The following is a 21016-nucleotide window of genomic DNA, read 5'->3' as shown; positions in this document are numbered from 1 at the left end:
TTTGCATGCATCCAAGAGGAGAAGGGAAGATGCAAGTGTTGCGGAAGCTCTGTTGAAATCAAGCGCCAAGAGAAGAGCCCTACACATATTGTGTAGGAGAGAAGGATACTCAAGAAGGATCAAAAGGTGGCAACTTCCAAGTTGTGTAAGTGTTAGCCAGTTGTATACTGTGCGAGGAACCGTGATCTTGTCTCCAAGATCTACAAGTAAGAACTGGTTTATGTGTAACGAAGGAGCTTGCTCATTGTGCTCATTGTCAATAATCTAACTCCGCAAGGGGGAGGAACTGGCCCATCTTCCAGTCTCTAGTGTGTTGCCAATTTCTCTATCTATCTCTCTCTCTACATCTTTCTTTTCTCTCATCTATTCTCTCTCTGCACCAGCATAATATTCACCATATATATTTTAAGTATATAAGAAAGTCAAGCGTGTATCTCGGATATTATAACAACAACAAATATTGCCTTATAAGTCGGCTTGGGGTTTCCAAGGGTACTTTTCAGCTTATACACCCATTTGCACAACAAAGCCTTCTTGCCCTTAGGCAATGCAACCAAATCCCAAATCATATTCTTATGCAGGGAGTCCATCTCAGACTGCATAGCCCTCTCCCAAGAGTAACTGTCACCACTGCGCATAGCCTCATCATAGATGAGAGGCTCTCATGCATCTGTAACTTAGACATAATGCATTGAGGGCTCAAATCGATCAGGTGGATGTCTAGCTCTAGTAGACCATCTCATTACAGGCTCTGCTACATGTCTAGTATCCTGTCCAACACCCTGGTCATGTGTACCAACTGCTGTTGTAGATTGTCCAACTGGCTGTGCAGGAGCACGTGGCTCCTCCTAGAATATAACCCTATGTATCTCTACCACCTTCTCAGGCTTCCTATGCAACTTGTCTTCATGGAAGACTACATCATGGCTGCGGATGACTTTCTGCACCTGCGGATCCTAGAGGCGGTAACCCATCTTACCTGCATCTCCATAGCCAAGGAAAATGCATTTAGGAAGGCCATGGATCTTACAATCCAACTATCAAGTTGATATATCAGCTATTCATTTGATCTTTGGCAGAGGTGCCAAATGATTTGTAATTGATGCTTACTCAAAAAAGTGAGAGAACATCCATATCCCCAACAAAATCAAATGCGCTAGAGGGGCCTTCTGGTAGTGAAACTTCATCGGTGATGAATCAAGAAAGGAGTCTACTATGGAAGATGTTTATCGAGTAACTCTAAACAAGCCTATAGAAGCTTAGGATAGACTCAAATATGCAAATGTGATAGAGATAGGCCTTGGTTCATTAAACGATTCATGATCGATCAAATTAGGATCTATACTTAGCATGGAAGAAAGAAAGGACTATGTGTCCTTAATCTAGAAATTTCATGATATACTCACATTATAGAGTTATGATGAATTGAGGGATATTCGCCCTAGTTTAGCCATGCATACTATTCCCCTGAAAGACAAAAATCAACTTGTCTGATAGAAAGTGAGATGCATGCCTTTTGAGTTAAGGAACGAGCTATTTGAAGAGTTACAAAAAATACATAAGGCTAGCATGATATTTCCCATCATACAACACACAAAGTGATTTTCATTGATGGTTAATATAGGAAGAATAATAATAATCAAATATGACTTTGCATTGATTCTAGAGAGCTTAGCAAACAAACAATTAAGGATTATCATCCATTGCCATTCATTGATCACAACTAGTAGGTAGAGATATATATTCCTTAATGGACTATTTTACTGCCTACAATTAGATAGCCATTGTAGAGTAAGACAAGCTAAAGATGACATTTATAACCATGTTTGGAACCATTGCATATCGTGTCATGGCCTTCGGATTATGTAATGCACTAGGTTCTTGTCGGCAGCGTACAGCTAACAAAACCTTCGGTGACATTTTTCCAAAAGAGCTAAAAGTTTTCATTGATGATCTAGGGGCAACTACCACTAGGGAGAGATAGTTAATAATTTTGAGAAAATGCTTTGAGCATTGTAGACAATTTTGCATTGCTCTAAATCCAAGGAAGTGTATCTTTGGAGTGTCCTATGGATTATTGTTGGGCCATGTTGTTAGTTCAATCAAAATTGCAATTGATCTAGAAAATATTAAAGTCATTGTTGCCATGAGTCTATCAAGAAACCCTAAGGAAGTGTATAATTTATTATCATCATTTGAATATTATTGACGATTCATTAATACACTAGTTGAAAGGACGTTGCCATTAACAAATTTATTATCCTTCAATTGTTCATTTATTTGGAGTGATACCTGCAAAATATCCTTTGAGGATGTGAAGCAAGAATTGGCTCAAGCACCAGTCCTAAAAGCACCTAAGAGAGGTGAGACATTCTATGTGTTTTCAGTAGCCATGATGTATAGTATGAGCTGCTATTTAGCTCAAATATGGGATGAGAAATGGTACCACTTGATTGCATTTTCTAGTTGTAAATTGGGTGTGTCCAAAATTAGTTATACATATATAGAAAAAGTGTACCTTGGGATGGTCTTTGCTACAAAGAAATTTAGTCATTATATTTTGTATGAGAATATAGTATTTTGTACAAAGGCAAAAGGGCTAAGATTATTATTGAATAAGTTACAACTACATGATCACCTAGCAAAGCAGTTAATAACTTTGCAAGAATTTGATTATGAGATTAAGAGTAAGCCACCAAGTTTGCAAGGCATTGTGGAGTGTCTTGTAGAATTTAGGGAGTCGAAAGAAGTATTTGCTAAAGTTAGTGACTTTGAGGGTCTGTTGAAAATAGACACGCTCCATTTCATCTTGATATGCTACAATAACACATTATCTATCCATAGGAGAGACTAGAGTCTCTTTGTTTAGGGTTGAGAAAATGAAAATTAAATAGCAAGCCTTAAAGTTTTCCGTAATTATAGGAACCCTATATCAACAAGGGATAGCTGATATTTATCATCAATGCCTTATGCCTGATGAGGTTCCATTTATCTTGGAAGAGTGTCATGACTCCGCTTGTGGAGGGCACTTTGATCACTACCACCTATAAAGCTTTACATGCCAAATATTAGTGGCCATCCATATTCCAAGTTGCATTTGCATATGTAAAGAGATGTAATATATGGTAGAGACATGATAGTAGAGAGAATTGAAAGTGTCCACTAACTCCTAATATAGTTGTACTACCATTTGAGAAGTGGGGCATTGACTTTATAGGCCCAATCACCTTGTCATTCTCTACACAAAAGAGGTATATCATAGTAGTGATTGACTATCTTATAAAATAGTTAGAAGCACGAGTGATGATGAAGGATGATGCAAAGGAGAATGCTAGCTTCCTTCTCGAACAAATAATCTATCAGTTTGGTCTACCAAAAGAGCTGGTGTCAGACCATAGAACTCATTTCCTAAATAAGGTGATCAAAAGCTTAACTAAGACCTGGTAAAATTAAGCATAATAAAACAACACATTATGATCCACAAGCAAATGGGCAAGTTGAAATCACCAATAAGTACTTTGTGGGAATCTTGTCAAAGAGTGTTCTGGAAAAGAAACAAGATTGGGACAAGAAATTATACATGGTTGTATGGGCGTACAATACAACATTTAAATGCGCTACTAGCCATACTCTATTCAAATTAGTCTATGGAGAGGAGTGTGTGTTACCCCTTGAGATTGAGTTATTGGCAATAAGATTCATGATCAACCATTCTCTGGGGAATAAAGATGCACTTTTCAAATGATTTATGATCTTAGCACGTCTCAATGAGCTTAAACTTCAAAGTTTATTACATTAGGAGGTGGCTACATGTTACATGAAACAACTTTATGACATGAAAGTAAGAAGTATACCTTTTTTAAAAAATAAGTGGTCATGTATTATGATGTGCATAGGGAGATTTTTCCTGGAAAATTAGAGCATAAGTGGGATGGTCCCTTCAGAATAGTTAAAATAGGCAAAAATAAGTTCACTGCATTATTAGTAAGTTTACAAGGATGGAATTTAAGAATAAGGTTAATATTAACAAGATGAAGTCTTATTATCTATAAGCATACTAATGAGACAACTGCTCTTACAAATCTATGTTATGATGATTTGAAACCTACAGAGAGGTCAAATTGATTGATGGAACGGCTAATCCCCTATTTGGAGCACCTATACCTAGAGCAAAGATACTATTAAGGAAGGTTGGTTTGGTGGAGCAAAGGGTATATGGTGATTGAGCAAGAAGATGGGATATTTGTTTGGAAAATTAAGGTCTTCTACCATCACTATACAAGTCTTCTGATAAGTATCCCTATAGGTTTCAATGAAGAAGGTGGGATGGAACCTTTGGTTCACCCTTTGAATAAGTTGAACTTCAATTATTATAATTACGAATACAGGCACTGACGATGGCCGAGGCCATGTAAACCCTTTATGGATCTATATATTGTAATTTGATGGAGTGTCCAAGGGTCCCAATAAGAAAGGGAGCATCAAGGTAGTCATTAAAGATCCATGGCATCATGTCATAATGAAATTAGCTACCTACCTTGGAGTAGGATTTACTAATAATATGGCAGAATATCAAACATTGATAATGGGACTGAATCTTGGTAACCAAGTTGGTATGGTATTCACCAATTATTAGTAAAGGGGGATTCCTAGTTGATATTGAATTAACTAAATGGGATGTACATAGTACACAATCCTATCCTTCGTATATATTATCACATTTCTATGGACCTAATCACTAAGTTTGAAAGAGTATCTCTTTAGCTAGTTCCACGACATTGAAACCAGTTTTCCAATTCATTAATGAATTATACTTACAAAAAATACCTCTTTTACAATTGTGGTCCTAGCTCGATATATATCTTGATGATGGGATTTGACCTAGTCATTTATGGGGACTTTTAGCTAAATATGCTTTATATGGTAGATGAGGTGGCTAGTTTGGGTAATGGAAAAAGTAGCCTAAACCCATCTACCATTGTTATCTTAGATCCATACACTCATTTGATGACATGTTAAGCATATGCCTCTTGTTATATATACAAGAGGTATGGGTCATAATTTGATGCACCTAGTTAGGGCTAAGAGCCCTACTTTCTCCTTGGAATGGAGTATCTTGTTGCATGTCCAATACCACTCCAAGGGGGGATGTGATATAAGCTTTGATTTATCATTTTAGGCCAAGGGGGACAATTGTTTTGGATATAAATATTATTTTTTGTTAGTCCAAGAGGGCCACTTCTTTTGCATTGAAATTATATACTTCATTAGGCCAAGAGGGCCATGTGTCTGGTTAATGCAACTTCATTTAATGGTTCTTTGTTTTAGTGCTACACAGGATAGGTTTGAAGAAGCACCTAGAGGGAGCCAATTGCTGCATGGAAGCTTCTTATGGCTAGTCTAGGTGGTGCCTTTTCTTTCTAAGTTCTTTCTCCTTAAGCAGAATGTTTATGTGTATTTGGGGATGTTTCTTTCTTTATTGGCAACAAGCAATCGAGGCATGATGTCCTAGGATTAGGTTAGGTATGTCTAAGGAGGTTTGAACAGTTTTCCACCTCCTGTGAAAACATTATCAGGCATGCAAAGATATGTCTTAGAGGCAAACCTAGTGACCCTGTTCTCCTAGCCTACTAGGAAGATGGTTCTAGGATTTCATGTTAGTTGTGAGGCCACTCGAAAAGCCCACTAAATAAAGGAAGAAAGTGATAAATATGTTAATAATACATGACAATATGTAGGGTTGGAATATCTATTTTGTCATCTCCAAGAAAAATCATGCAGAAAAGAAGTATATTTCTTAATATCCCCATAATTTGCAAATAAATATGTTTTCTTCTTGCGTGATTTATCTAGAGCATGGTAAAATAAATTTTCCAACCCTGCGTATTATCATGGATTATTGAAATATCTCAAAAAATCTAGGGCTCGTCATTTCGCCTGCAGGGTTCCACATGAATTAGAGCACGACATGATGGATATTAAGATCTTAATGCAAATGAAGAAGAGAAAAAGTCAGAATCCCCTCCTCCTTGTGGTGCTACCTCATCCACCACCTCACCCTATCATCATCATCTCTCCCCCCATAATTTGACAAGTTGTGACGTATCCTCTCCTCCTTCACGTTACAAAAATTACCCATTGTTACTTCTGTAATTGAGAGAGAGAGAGAGAGAGAGAGAGAGAGAGAGAGAGAGAGAGAGAGAGAGAGAGAGAGAGAGAGAGAGAGAGAGAGAGAGAGAGAGAGAGAGAGAGAGAGAGAGAGAGAGAGAGAGAGAGAGAGAGAGAAGAGAGAGAAGAGAAAGAGAAAGAAGAGAGAGATTGAGATAGTGTCTCCCCCTAAAATTCATTAATTGACCTTGAATATAAAGTACCCTCCCAATTAATTGGGATCAAAGGATAGTACTCCTCCCTGTTTATGTTTTTACAAATATCCTATGGATATTTTGTACTCCCCCCAAATTGACACATGGAGAATCACATTTAAGATATTTTGACACATGGATTTTTGAATTTAAGACACTTAGAGCTTTTCTCCTCCTCTTGCCACGTGTTGAGATGTCAAAGATCCCATGACATAAGTACAATCCCCAACCCCCCCCCCCCCCCCGCCCTCCACGATAAAAGAAATTCTAACTAAGTAAATGGCATGAGAGGCAAGCAATAGCAGGACAATGTTGGATAGATAGGAGCAATGAAATATGAGAATATTTGAGAGCAAGAGAGAAGGAGAAGCAAGTGTATTCCCAATGAAGCACTTCCCTAAGTTGTAAAACCCTTTCCTCATCCTATCCACTTTCTTTTTCTCCATCAATCATACCCCTTTTAGAAAAAGGCCAATGTGTCTAACAAGGTAGGATCTTCAACTTGGTGAGTCCATCTTCAACAACACTCAATGCAAGGGAGATTGTGGGCAATCACACTATCATTTCTAATGCCCAAAATCAGGTACTTTACACTTAAATATGCAAGAAAAATTTAGCAAATAATGGATTATCCACATCTTTAATAGGTAAAATTTTAAGCTTTTAAAATAGCCAAAAATATAAGCATTACCCACCTCACTAGCAACAAAATAGTAGATATTTAATTGGATTTCATAAATATGTTGGCAAAATAATATAGTTAAAAATCATAGAAATTACCCACAAATAAGGTGCATCTTTGATAGCATTTTTTTATGATTAAAAAAAGAAAACGCCTCTAAGTCACCCCCACATGAATGTTACAAATTTAGGAATAACAAAGAAAAAAAAATCAAGATTTGGAAGTCCATCTAATTCTATACAAGTATTTTCCAATTTTGATTTTTGGATTAAATCTAGTATTATTGGCTTTTAGAATGTAGTTTACGAGGTAATTAATAAGTTAGGGAGAAGAATTAACTGATAAGAAAAAAAGAGACAATTTTTTATGTATAAGCTATAAAGCTTGTTCTCAAATGAATCAGGCCATCAATTGTGTCAAAGTATGCCATGATGTTCACGAATGGAAGGGGGAGATCAAAGATGAAGTAGATGATGATAATTATGATGAGATGGACAAGAAGAGCTCAAGATATATTGACCCATGAAGCATGGTGTTGTTGAATCTAACAAGAAGAGAGATGCTTATATGCCACAAGAGGGTGTTTTATATAACACAAGAGGGTGTTTATATATTAGTTGGGAGGGGAAACTAGCATGATACAATCCCACTAAAAGTGAGGTCTCAATTTTTTAAGTCCTAAATTCACTTGCATTTATCCTTGCATTGTCTTATATGCACCTAAAAGCATGGAAGCTTGTAATTAGCCCTTTTTTATTTATCTTTGATCATGTTCATTCTAAGGATGGTTTCCACTCGGTTTGCCCTCCTTGAAGCTTCCATTTGTGTAGAATATGCTTTCGGTGTCAAATTTAGTTGTTGTAAGGTTTTAGCATGATTGAATTTTCAAGCCTGATAAAATGATAATATCTTACAATTTAATTCCCTCGATTCTTGAGTCTTTAGTCCCATTAAATTATTCTTGATTTTTTTAATTTTAGTATTATCTTGATAGTGATTTTATGCTACATTGTCTTGTTGCACTTAAAATTTATATTGTTTAACTAATTAAATTTCTTTAGGCTAAACTTGTTTTGGGAAACTCCAAATTCACAATTTACAATTGTGAAATCTCAATTCACTTGGGTTATCGAATCATGTATGTTGAATTGAACAAGAAAGACGAGAGACTAAAGGGAGAGAGAGAACCCCTAAAGTGTGTCAACTAAGCACACAAGATAAGATTATATAAAGGGGATCAAGGTACTATGAATAGACACACCATGTATAGTGCAACACCCCACTAGGTTTTTTCATCCACATTTAGGAACACCTAGCAAGGGTGTTTCACTATATATAATGTGCCTATATATACTACACCAGTCTCCTCTACATAATCCTATCTCTTGTGCTCAATTAACACACTTCAGAGGTATCTCATATCTCTGGTTCTCTCTCTCCCTCTAGTCTCTCATCTTCCTTATGCAATTCAATATTGTAATGGGTACATTACATTGTGGGTCTTCGAACATTGCAACATGGAATATAGGTAGGTAATCCTTAAGTGGATATCTAAGTAATATCAAACAAATCCCCCCACCCCAAAAACAAACCACCCACTCAAAGGGATATTCCTTGTTTGGATCCACATTAAGCTAATGCTAGTTGATCCTTCCAAAAGCCTTGGTAAGGATATCATCATAATTGTTCTTTCTAGAACAAAATTCCCAATCTCCACAGACTCCATCTTCAATGACTCCTTATACATAAGTGATATTAGATCTCTAAAACAATAGTCCCCATCTCCACAACTCCTCAATGAGCTCCTACACATAATGATATTGGATCTTTATATTTTCTATAAGCATGATAGCTAGGGTTCTTTGCAATCACTACGTAAATTTGATTGTTGTCTCTCTTACTCTAACTCCCTAGGGAGAAATGCCTCCCTATAATCCTCCTTAGCTTGTTGCCCCCACTTCACTAGACTCATGGTTGTTATACCTCCTCAGGTTGCATATTAGTGGATCCCCTTTCTCTAGTATAATTTGCACGTGTTTTCATGCTAGCATTTTCTCTAGGCTCATTAATCTTGTCCTTTTGTTTCTATGTTTGTCATTCTAATGCTATGGAGGCATGTCTTAGCCTAGTTTAATACCATATTTAAAATGAGCACCACTAATGATCCACAATTTGATGACAAAGACACTTCACCAAATTTTGGAGAAAATTTGGTGAGCCTATGTGGACAAGAACCATTTGAATTGAGAACCTATGTTTGGCTATAAACCTATAGCTCCTCCTACAATTGATCTGCAAAAGGAGTGGGTCAAAGGGACGAAGAAATCACTCAAAGAAATTGACCAAACTTTGGCTTGTGCCAAAGAAATGTTAATAAGGACCTAGATCATTGTCAGAGTTCTACAACTCTACAAAAACACAACTTGATTTTTGATATGGCAATGACTATAAAGAGCATTAATTTGTCATGTTGTCTATTCATAATGCTAAGCAATGTATCACTAGATTGCAAGTTAGCACTTCAACAAATAGCAGATACTCAAATGATGTTTCAAGCGAAGGGTCCAAGGGAGTTTGAAGTTATCAAAATGATCAATTCCATTTGTGTAAAGGAATGCATCCTACCATCCAAACTTGATCCATATGAAACTATGGCTTGATGGAGGAAACACTCCACAAACACAAATTTGTGGAAAGAAATGCATCCCAACATTCATATTTGATCACTTGGTGGAGGAAACACTCTACGAACACAATTTTATCTTACAACAAAACAGTGCCAACCCACTACATAAATGGGATTAAATAATCAAAAAAGTCCCCCACTTGAAGTCCATTGCAATAGAAATAATGGATAAACAAAACACCAAAAGCAAGCTTTATGATTGTAAACACATTACATTCTTATTTTACCTACCCTGAAATAACTCTACTAGATGCTCCCTTTCACATATTTCTAGTGGGATTAAAGCCCCCTACTCTTTCTTTTTATGAAATCATAGACTTTAGATAACCCAAAGTGGTGCACTCTCTAGATCCAAAACCTGCTCCTTCCCCCTACAAGGGGATCAATGTACAACAACACAAACCCTATATAGCCTCATCCTAAATAATTGGGGCTCAATCTTTTCACCAAGTACTATGGTTTAAGGTTTTGAGCATTGAGATTATACAAATATAGAATAAAATGCATAACCTACAAAAGTTGCTCATCAAGGTTTCTTCAATGGGACAAAGGCCAAATTAATGTAGATATCCACACCATTTCCAAGAGTATTGTCACCTTGCTACTAAGTATCTACCCTGTTGAATGGAGTGTCTATGTCTATTGTTAAGAAGCCATACAAATAGGATTACAATCAACCATGCAAGATTCGAACCATTAATCCCTTTTCATTTGCCCCATTAATCAACAATGGATTTCAACATGATTTTAACCCACTTGAAGATGCTATCCTATCATGTCTTCAAGTTCATTAGTGAATATTATGTGAAAAATGATGTGAAACCTAGTCCTCTTCATTGTGGAATAAAACACAATGGTATTGCCCAACACACCTACTAGTGTTTGCCAAAACTAAATAAAGTTTGTCTTGGCTTATGCATCAAGTTAGATTTAGCAAAACCTTCTAAGAATCTTGGTTTTGAGGAGCTTTGATAAGTAAAACCAATCATTCATGCCTCTACACTAACCCACAAGTGCTTTTTTAATTTATTTCTTTTTCTCATCAAAGATCTTTCCCATCTTAATTCAAGGTGTTGGAAAAGGCTACACATTTACAATTCACACATTCAAGATAAGATGCTCGGCACATGTTTCGAAGGTAGGTTAGACCTAGAAGAGATTCTACAAAAAAGCTTCCTAATCCTAAGCCCCCATATAAACCTTTACGTGGCAACTGCCCTAAGGACATTGCCCAACTATATCGAGCCTTCATTCAAATCACCGCATTCTCCAACCACGACTATTTTTGCATTTCCACGAACTGGTCATCCTACCAAACACACTGCAAAAGCAACATCAGGCTTATTTTCCCAGAGTCGAGCGATGAGCTTCCACACCCCAAAAATACCAAATTTGAGATGCAATATCCAAGCTTAGTTTGCCAACAGCTACACTGTAGCAGCTTAATCTTTGATGTTTTGAAATGTAAGATTCTCAAACAAAACATGTCCATCAGTTCTCTGTGATTTCCATGTGCTAGAAAACCTCAACTCACAATAAATACATCCTTTACATTCAGTCTCAAAACAATGACAATACCATCATAAAGTAGGTATATCCTGCAATTGCCCAAGTTTAACCTCCAATACCGTAACCACAGCAGAAAGTATGAGTAAATATATAATTGGATATATGGAGATGAGATTGCCAATATCCAAGGACCTCACATCGTTGAATAAGATGGACCTAACTATTGAGTGTCAGTTTTCTGCCTTGTTGACCCACTGGTTTGTGAAGTATGCCCAACTGCTGAAGAACGTCACATCCATTTGAGATAAACCCCAACTTGTACCAATCATTTTCCCTCTTACACACTAGATGTGCATCAGCACGTCCACAAGATTTGACCAAGGGACAGGGCTTGCACACCCAAAGCAACAAACTTACTACTAGCGTGGACTATAACTATGAATTCCACCCAGGGCAATGTAGGGCAGGCTGAAGTGTATGCAACTTTGTGCAGAATCATAAAACTCAAAAACTACTAATATGCACATAGCAGGCTGCTAAAAAGGACAATTTCTCAAATGCATTCAAACCAACCTTCTTAGAAGACAAAACCTAAAGAACGATAACTTGTAGAAAGCCTGAAACGCCCTACAACCTTTTACATGTAGCCTAGATTCTCCGTAACGCTCTAAAAAACTCCACAACAAAGAATATCCCTTGCGAGTCACGTTCGTTCATTTGCTATATGGTGCATTTTTTTCAATCACCAAAAAAAAACTAGTAAACCATTAAGCATGCCAGTACATTTTTAAATTTTAATAAAAACATTGCATTTGGAGCACTCCAACTAATCCTTCAACAGAATTCTCAAAACAGCACAACACGTACTTGTTTAGAATTGGGGTTTAGCCCACTTAATCAACTCCCTGACCGTACAAATGAAGGAAGACAAAACTTCAGAGATTTATGAAATTCGAGGAAACTAAAGCATATGAGGCAGAACAACCACTAGTCAACGTATATGCTTCAGAATAAAACAGTACATAAATGACAGCACAAACTACTATTATCATCAATATTTGATTCCATATCCATCCAAAAAATACATATATCTGCAGAGCATGTAGAAAGAAATGCACTTCTAAGCAGCAACTTGAGCTGATTACGGGCTACCACTACCCTCACCGAAGAGTGATGGAAGGTCTGACTAACCTCCAATGTCTCAGTACATCAAATATACCATATCAAAATAGATGTTAATGGATAATCAGTCAATTTAAACCACAGGATGTATTAATTTAGAATAGTGAAAGAAGTCAGAAAACACTTGCATGGAGCACTTAAGATAACCATATATCCCCACGATGCCATAAAACTTTGGCACTATTCCAAAGATTATCTTACCAGAAATGAGAGCCCATAAATTGTTGAACTTGAAAGCAAGCTACATAAAAGCATCAACTGATACTCTTTGCAGTAATAAACCAGTATCTTGTAAGGATCATTTGTTGAAGCTAGAATGCCAAGATCACATCTAGACACCCATGGTAAGTTACTTCATATGTGAATACTGATGATGAAAGCAAGTGTCAGCCAGGCACCAGGCACCAGGCAAGGCATTGTCTTGAAAGAAATCTTCCGCAAAAATCCTGGAAACATACAGAATGAGGTCATGAATGTGCCAATGCAATAGAGGACAATCTTTCTGATGCATGAGTACTTTACCTTGTATAGAAAACTTTTGAGGGGACACAAGGACCTGCTTTACGAATCGATCAAACGGTAAAAGCAGTGACATGGATCCACATTCCTGCTAGGCCCTTTCAATAACACAGCTTCTTGTAGATTTCAGATTAAATATCAGAATCCCTGAAAATTAGAAGCTGTACTTGGAACTTGTAGACTCGCACAAAAAAATGGCCAACTTGCATTTGCAACACACAGCTCAAGTCCTGCTAGCTCTTTTCAAAGCTCCTTACAATAGCTTCAGATAAAATATCACAACAACAAAGAAAGGGAAGCCATCTTCGAAATTGGTGCCAGTGCAGAAAAACAGTTCACTGGTTCCTGCAACCACTTGATTCGAGGCATAATGACGTTCTTCACCTGGCTCATCCACTAATGTACTGGTACTGGTAATCTGCATACAACCACTGTAAACATAAAATTGGATATTTTCATCTCCCCAAAGCAGAGGTGTACAGCGAACCATCGTGCTCCGATTAATGTGATCTTTAACTCAACTTGGTCGTCTTGACTTGTGCTAACATTCTTGGCGTACAGTACATGCCACAGCTCGGGCCCAAAATCTTATCTGTTCTTTCATGTCTATAGAGCCATCAACTGGGGCTGAGATTCTCCAGCTATGTAGGGGACGTCTAGGCTTTTGTAATAACCATGCCTCAGTTCGAACTGCTCTGGTTCTTGAAAGTGTGAAATCTGAGCTTTCCACTGGAAGATACTCCTCTCCACGCTGGCGTCTCAATGCAGGAAACATGCTGACAATTCGTGGAGTGAGATCGTCTTGGCTAAAGTTGAAACCCAGGTCCATAAACCCCTGGAGTTCTTCAAAATCTACATCAGTCATACTTCTGGAGTTTTTCCGCCGATACTTTTTCCCTGATTTTTTGTTTAGACCTCTTGGCTCTGAAGCTTCCAGGGGAGCAATCAGATATTTTGTGGCCGCGTGCTTTGGAATGTCCAGAACTTCAGGTCCCTATCAAGATGAGAGCTCAATATTACACAACAGCATAAGAAAAGCCCCAGGTTACAGGATAGTAATAGATGGCAAGACAGAATGCTACATCAAGATCAACTAAAACTGAAAGTTTTGGTCACAGTTAATCAGGGCATATAAAATGTAAACCAAGAAGCCCTTCACACATAAACTGTTCCTCCATCGACACAAGGATGTCTTTGCCATTCCCCTGGACAGCTAGTACACTTTTCCTCAGCAGACAAAGTTAAATTTCAGAAGCACAATTTAGAAAAGGCCAGTAGACTGCAAACTTTGAAATTGTGCAAAGCCTCTCCAATTCCACAAGACTTAACACTAAATTGTCCGACAGTAATTGATAAGGGGAATGCCTACATCAAGCTCACTGGGCACGAGCACATTTAGGAGCTTACTTGACTTACACAGCAGTCTTAAAAATTTAATTTAACCGTTCACACATGCAATGGAGACCATTGAAGAGTGCAAACACTGAGCACATTCAGAGCCTGATCAAGTTATGGCTCACAGTAAAACAAATGTATACTAATATTGCAAGGAAAACCATATGATTGATTTCTCTACACCAAAGAGAACTGGTCCAAGAGCGAAGAACCTTCCGAGCCGGAGTACTTTCTAGGCCGATTTCTGTGCCGCTAACATGCGCAGGCTCATTCGGGTCCAGCTCTGACAATGTGCATATCCCTGTGCTTGCGATGATGGTGTAGAGGCTGGGTTCCTCAACCTTTGCAAACTCCTGGTGAGATCCTCCATGGCGAACAGACAACTGCACAGAGAGCTGGTGATCATTAAGCGTGGCAGTAGTATCAAGGTCTTCGACAACAGGGTCAAGAGGGACTTTGTGCGGCAGGGGCTTAAATCGAGGGCACGGAAATGCACATGCAGAGGCAGGGGGCTTGGAGGACGATTTGCTGCACAGAGGGATAAGCTCAATGCTGCGAAAGGGGGAAGGGTCGGCCGTCACCGTCGATCGACGGGATGATGTGCTTGAAGAGGAAGAGGAGGAAGAGGAGGAGGAGGAGGAGGAAGAGGAAGAGGAAGAGAGGAAGGAAGAGGAGGAAGGATCCACAGAGGGGCTGACAGGAGGGTGCTGAAGGGGGGGTTTCAGGACATTCAGATGGTACCAATATTGATCTAGCTGGTCAAGCATGCAGAGGGCAGAGTGATACTCAGGAAGGGAAAAAGAGGAAGAAGAGGAGGAAGAGGCATGGTGGAACACGAAAGACTCAGAAGAAAGACCAACCCTATCATCATCGGCCATGGCCACAATACCTACCTCTCTCTCTCTCTCTCTCTCTCTCTCTCTCTCTCGATATTCCCTTCCAGAAAGCTTTTTGTGTTCTGAACCTCTGGCTTTTATTTTTCCTGCTCAGAGGCCTTTTTCTGGATCTAGATCAGAAGAAGGAGAAGAGTTAGAAGAAGGCGAAGAAGGAGAGAGAGGCAGCAGCACTTTCCCGTCTGATGTTTTCATGCCAGGCTCTTCTTCCTGCGCCGTCTCGACCTCATCATCACCATCGTCCTGTCGGTCTAGTTCCTCTAGCCTCCCACCAAAGGCACGGACGGGGACGTGTGGGAGGGAATCGACGGGCATGGCTCTCTCTTTCTGTCTCTAATCAGCTTTTCCGAGGAAAAAAGCAGGAAAGAGGAGAGGGTATGTGAGTCAGAGGGAGAGGGAGGGGGAGAAAAACAGAGCTTTCTTCTGCATCGGATTATGATGCAGCAGCAGGGCAAGCGAGGCCAGGCCAGAGAGTTTGTGGGTTCTGTATTGTACTGCGTGTGGGTATATGTTAATTATATGTGGGTCATTCCTTGTGTATGTTGATGTGATCAGAAGAGGGGAAATTTGTGGGCTCCCAAATCTCTATGTTTCCAAACCAAACAATTTAACCTAAAGTCTCTTTGCAAGGCAACAATTATTGTAGAGGGGCAGACAAAACCCACTCCCTCAAGCCTGGACCCTCGCTGGCAGCCACAAGCATTGTCATAGATTCACATTCCCCTCTCTCCCTCCCCCCCCCCCCTATCTTCGTTCCAAAGCCTACTATGTGCCTTTGGGCCTTTCTTGCAACTTGTAGCCTCCATGCAAGCAAGGCTTCACATGCTTTCCATAGTTCTTACATTGTGTCCCCCACACGGCATGATCGAGAACTCTCTTGTTGCAAACTTGTTTTCACACCTAACCATTGCCCCTTCCTACTCCTCGCACATCATGAACCCCTGGTTCAAGAGAGTTGTTGAAAGGCCAAATCACCATAGTTTATCATCATTACACACAATGTTGTGGCTGAAGAGAGAAAAGCCTTAAATTTTTGCCCACCACTTAGCAAAAGAATGTATCAAACGATGTTGCATGAACAATTGTCACTGCTCGGGTAAGTTACCAATGAATATATGTATGCATCACGTGGGTTCAAAATAAAGTATTTTTAAAATACATTTTTTACATATAGAATGGTGTAATATATAGGGGTTATTTACAGATTGAATAGAAAAGGGTTATGTTTTATTTTGGAAAAATTCAGAGGTAAGGATATTTATAAATAGGCTTGGAACACACGTGATGTAGACGATATACTGATAGTAACTTCCCCGAGTGTCACAGTCACCCATGGTAAGGAGGATGAACACAAAAGCCTTCCCCGTAGTTGTTGGAAAGACTCAATTTTCCACAGTTGTAGAATATTCTTATGCACGTCTAAAATGTGGATACCACAATCAATTATATTGCCTTATGTGCAAGGGTTTTTGAGATAAATTGTGGGGCATGCTAGTCATACGCCTCCTAGAAATATAAAAGGTAAGGTAAGCTTCATGTGGCACCTGTTTTGATATCATACTGCTTATGAAAGGGGATAACTTTACTTGATTATCAAACATCTAGTCTATACAAGTGTGTTGCATAAGCCTAACACAATATATTCCAACCAATAAAGACAAAAGACTCTTCCTAAAAGCCTCTATGACAATAATGGACACTATAAGGGGCTAATTTGGAAGGTGTCTCACAAGGGAACTATGGGGGATAGCAAGTACTCAAATTTCTAGTCTCTCTTTTGGTGAGAGCCAATTCTATTGTGGATTGTAGGGACCTATGAGAAAGCTACCTTGCAAGTGAATAATGGGGGCTAGTAAACACACAATCTTTGAACCCTTTTACAAAAGCAACTACCTCATCACACTTGGGAGGATTGGGACTATAGAGAAAATACTTTGTCATGTGATAAACAATGAGGTGCTTTGCACTGGGACTAGGCGAGCAAGGATGCACAAGCAAGTGAGCGGGCAAGCATGTCATGCATGCCATGTGGCAATGTCACAGAAGGTTTTGCGAGGGGTTTCCGCATGCACCACATGCCCACCCCCACCCCTTGGCCCACAAAACCTTATGTTGATATGTACAAACAATGATGATTCGAGAGAAAGGTGAGGAAAAATCATTCGTGATAGCAACTATTCATTCTATCCACTGAAATTGTTAATAACACAAGATTGTTTTCATTGGTTAGTACTTGTAGTTTCTTGCTAGTCTTCCCCAACTTCAAAAGGACTAGAGGAGTAAGCTACCTACCTCATAATGTTGGGAATATGTAGTAAGAGTAGGGTCAACACGATAAGTCTCATCCCACTCTATTAGAATAGCATTTAAAAGCTCATAGAAAATGGAGGTGTCGAAACAAATATATGAGGGAGGAGGCTCTGCTAGACTTTGGGAAGTCAAGAAGAGACTTTTGTATGTGCCTTCCTCCCAATATATCTCATGTAATACATAATTTATTTGCTTTAAAACCATTCTCTAATTCAATAAGAGATTAATATCCAATCTTTCAATTTGCGCTTTGTCCTACACACATGCAATATGAGTGTTAGGGCCAAAATATTTTTCTAGTTGTCCACATTAGATGCCAGTGGGAGTTAGGTAAAGCATGTTTTCTCTATGTGAACATAATCAAATAGATTTTATTATTTAAAATTTGCACATGGAAATGCACTAGAATGAGCTCTAAAGAAAATGAGGCCTGGTGATTGGGTGACTATGTAAGCTTTATGGAAGATCTTAGACTTAAAGTGTGTTGAATTTTGTAGCTTAGATAATAAAAGAGGGACTTATGCATATCAAAAAAGTATAAATGGTAGGACTTCCAACAACAAGAAGGGTTTATATCATTTCTTAACACATAGGTGAACCCACCATCATCAATAATCAAACAAAATGTTCATGGATTCTTCTTCCACTTAAGAAGAGGCTTCTCAACTTCTCCTTCCTTAGTTTTTTTTTCTCTTCCCAAAGACATTGGATAAAAGACAACCAATACCAAGCCTTAAGAATAAACCCTTAAGATTCTAGTGTTTAAAGGGAAGAATGCATTGACCAAGCCCAAAGCAAAACTTTAGTGCTTACAAGCAAAGCTCGTAATAATTTGTAGTTTCATGCATCCACAATAAAGCATCCTAGCAAAAACAATGGTAAAGAAGAAGCATAGTTGATATATGTCCTACCATGAGAAGACAATAGTAACACAAAACTAAAATTGTGTGTGTAATTGTATCGATAGATGTAATGGGAAGCATCTTAAGAAAGCATCGCAATTAAGGTTTTTTTAAATTATGGAAACAAAGCATTGAGTACATTAAGTGTTTTTTAAAATTGTACAAGTTTAAATGTAGGGGCATTGTGTGTGTTCAATATGATTGCACATTCAAGCTGTGGCTCTAGAGGGATTTTCACCTATTCGCATTTAAAAAAAGATGGATGTTTAAACTAGGATGCAAAGCTTAGTTTGTATTATTAAGGATGAATTATTTTGAAAGACTCCATTATAGGTATTTAAATAAGTTTCTATGAACATCTAGAAGCAAATTGAGATTGAGATTCTTTAAAAACAATAGGAAGGGGAGATACACAAGCAACATGGTCATCAAAATTTCAAGGTTAGGAGCATGAGAGTGCATCATGGTGGGGGGAGAGCATTCCTCAACAATAGAAATTAAACACCAAGTTAATTCGTATACAAAAAAAAATATTCACATTATTTCCCAAATGCCATTAAGTTTATCGTTTCTCATGGAAATATCTCATTCCTAGCAATAGTTTTATGGAAACATATCGATTAGAAGAATCACAAACATACATGATAGTCCACAATCTTTCATTTCCTAATCATGCTCATAAATCTCCTTGCTACATCAAACTCTCTCTACAAAACACTTGTTCTTGTCTATCAACGTCTTCTCCGATGGCAAATGCAATTCGTTTCTTTTATTCTTCTAACTTGCACCTTATAGTTGTAATTTACACCATGTTAGCACATCTTTTGTTCTAATTATATGTAGGAGACACCAAATCCATGTACCATTTTACATCAAGCCTTATCCCTTAATGAGGTGGTTTATACTTTACATGCAATGGTTCATTAATACACTTGTAACTATTCTAGCATACATTGAATTTCTTGGAGAAAACTCAAACTAACTAAATTGCCACCTTGGTGCACTCCTTTCTCCCAAACATTGATCCACAAGCATAATTTGTGGTTTCAACATATAACTATATGGTTGTTCTCAAAGCAAAATTCTTCTCTCTATTATTCACTACATACTTTTCCCTTTTTGAAGTCATTTCGAGATGTCTAGTAATCAACAATTGTGTTTGTATTTTTAATGTGGAAATGGTAAGCAATGCTTATGTCTATGTTGGCGATTTGGCCTTGCTCCCATTGATGTGAACTTTTAACTTCATTGTTTTTTAATCCAATAACCTTTTAGAACACAAAGATCACGTCAACGTGAGTTGAGGGTGGACTCCTAGACTATTTGAGCACATGCAAAGCATCACTTGAGAACGAATGCACCATCTTTAATCTTTTTGTATATATCTTCTCTTGTAATAGATATATATGAATCACTTCCACATGGGCAATCATTATATGAATGTGGAGGCCTAGCCCTTGAAAGCCACATTTATAGCATTGTAGGTTGGGCCAATAAAAATATTTGCACATGATTCTCATTGCATGTTGCTAATTTTAATGCAAAAGCTAGAGCGTAACACTATCCCTACTTAATGCTGTTTTTTCTTTGACATATTCCTAGTCTTGCCTTTTGCCAACTAAGCTTAAACAAGTTAGAACTAATTAACCAATCGAATCAAATGAGACTTTTTAAAATACTTGAGTCACTCTTCTATATCAAAGGATATTTTTCTAGCATAGCTTCTTTGATTTTGCAATGTCCATAACATTTTTCTCCTTCGAATCCCTCATTTTATCACCACACATACCTCCTCCTTATCATTACCAAACTTCACAACCATCATACCAAACATGTTACCTTTGGATGATGCCACTATTTTAGCTATACATAGCTGACTCTTTTAACTCCTCATCATTTACTCTTCGTCAACTTGTTTTGGAATAGGTTATTGGAAGAAATTTCATATGTCTCTAGACACTTCATAGCATGTCTCCAAACATAGCATAGTTTTAAAGACTCTTAACCAAAGCAATTAGATAAGTAACAAAGACCATGGCCTATTAATGGTTGGAAATCAATCAAAGCATGATCCTCATCCTCAAATGTGTTTCAATATCTAAAAAGAGTGTGAAATGAATTAAGTAAACCAATGGGTTACGACTCCCCTAGGAATAATATTATTAAAAAACTTATGTGACCAACATTCCAACGACAAAAATGAGAAAACTTGAAGAATTGCATTTAGGCAACTCTCGTGATAAGAGTACTAGTGTTGAGTGTTGAAATGACTTGTTTTTTGGCTGATTTTTGTTGTTTTTGAGACCTAAATGGTTGATTTTATGAGATGATTGATTGGTTTGGAAGTGGTTTGAGAGTGTTTTGGATGATATTGATTATGTTTTGGAAGTTCATGATGTTTATCAGTGGAGATATAAGGTTTTGTGAAGTTCTGATAGGTTTTAATTGGTTCTGTATACCTTCTGTATAGCTTCTGTTTTGTTCTGTTTTGTTCTAATTGTCTTCTGTAAGGAGGGATGGAGTATTGATTGATGAAGATTGAGATATTGTGAAAGCTTATTGAATGGTTTGTGAGA

At 38.0% G+C, this 21016-nt stretch overlaps 1 protein-coding gene across 1 annotated transcript; it reads right to left on the bottom strand.

The window, feature by feature from the left end:
• Window positions 1–12275: 12275 nt before the first annotated feature.
• LOC148038419 (uncharacterized) lies at window positions 12276–15772 on the bottom strand. Its single transcript, XM_087671720.1, has 3 exons — window positions 14548–15772; window positions 12944–13934; window positions 12276–12867 (listed from the first exon to the last, which is right to left on the bottom strand). The coding sequence occupies exons 1-2, from the start codon at window positions 15211–15213 to the stop codon at window positions 13482–13484; spliced, it is 1119 nt and encodes a 372-aa protein (XP_087527846.1). The 5' UTR covers window positions 15214–15772; the 3' UTR covers window positions 12276–12867; window positions 12944–13481.
• Between the last annotated feature and the right edge of the window lie 5244 nt (window positions 15773–21016).

The sequence above is a fragment of the Lygodium microphyllum genome, chromosome 3 (assembly GCF_053477565.2).
Source record: "Lygodium microphyllum isolate KBCC chromosome 3, Lygodium_microphyllum_v1.1.10, whole genome shotgun sequence".
In the NCBI taxonomy this organism is placed as follows: domain Eukaryota; kingdom Viridiplantae; phylum Streptophyta; class Polypodiopsida; order Schizaeales; family Lygodiaceae; genus Lygodium; species Lygodium microphyllum.
This window is presented reverse-complemented; position numbering and strand designations above follow the sequence as displayed.

Bases quoted from the DNA above. Each gene is read 5' to 3' on its own strand.
- LOC148038419 (XM_087671720.1), bottom strand. From the start codon at position 15,213: ATGGCCGATGATGATAGGGTTGGTCTTTCTTCTGAGTCTTTCGTGTTC. The intron at 13,935-14,547 runs GTTCTTCGCTCT...TCATCTTGATAG, and splicing joins AAAGTACTCCGGCTCGGAAG to GGACCTGAAGTTCTGGACAT.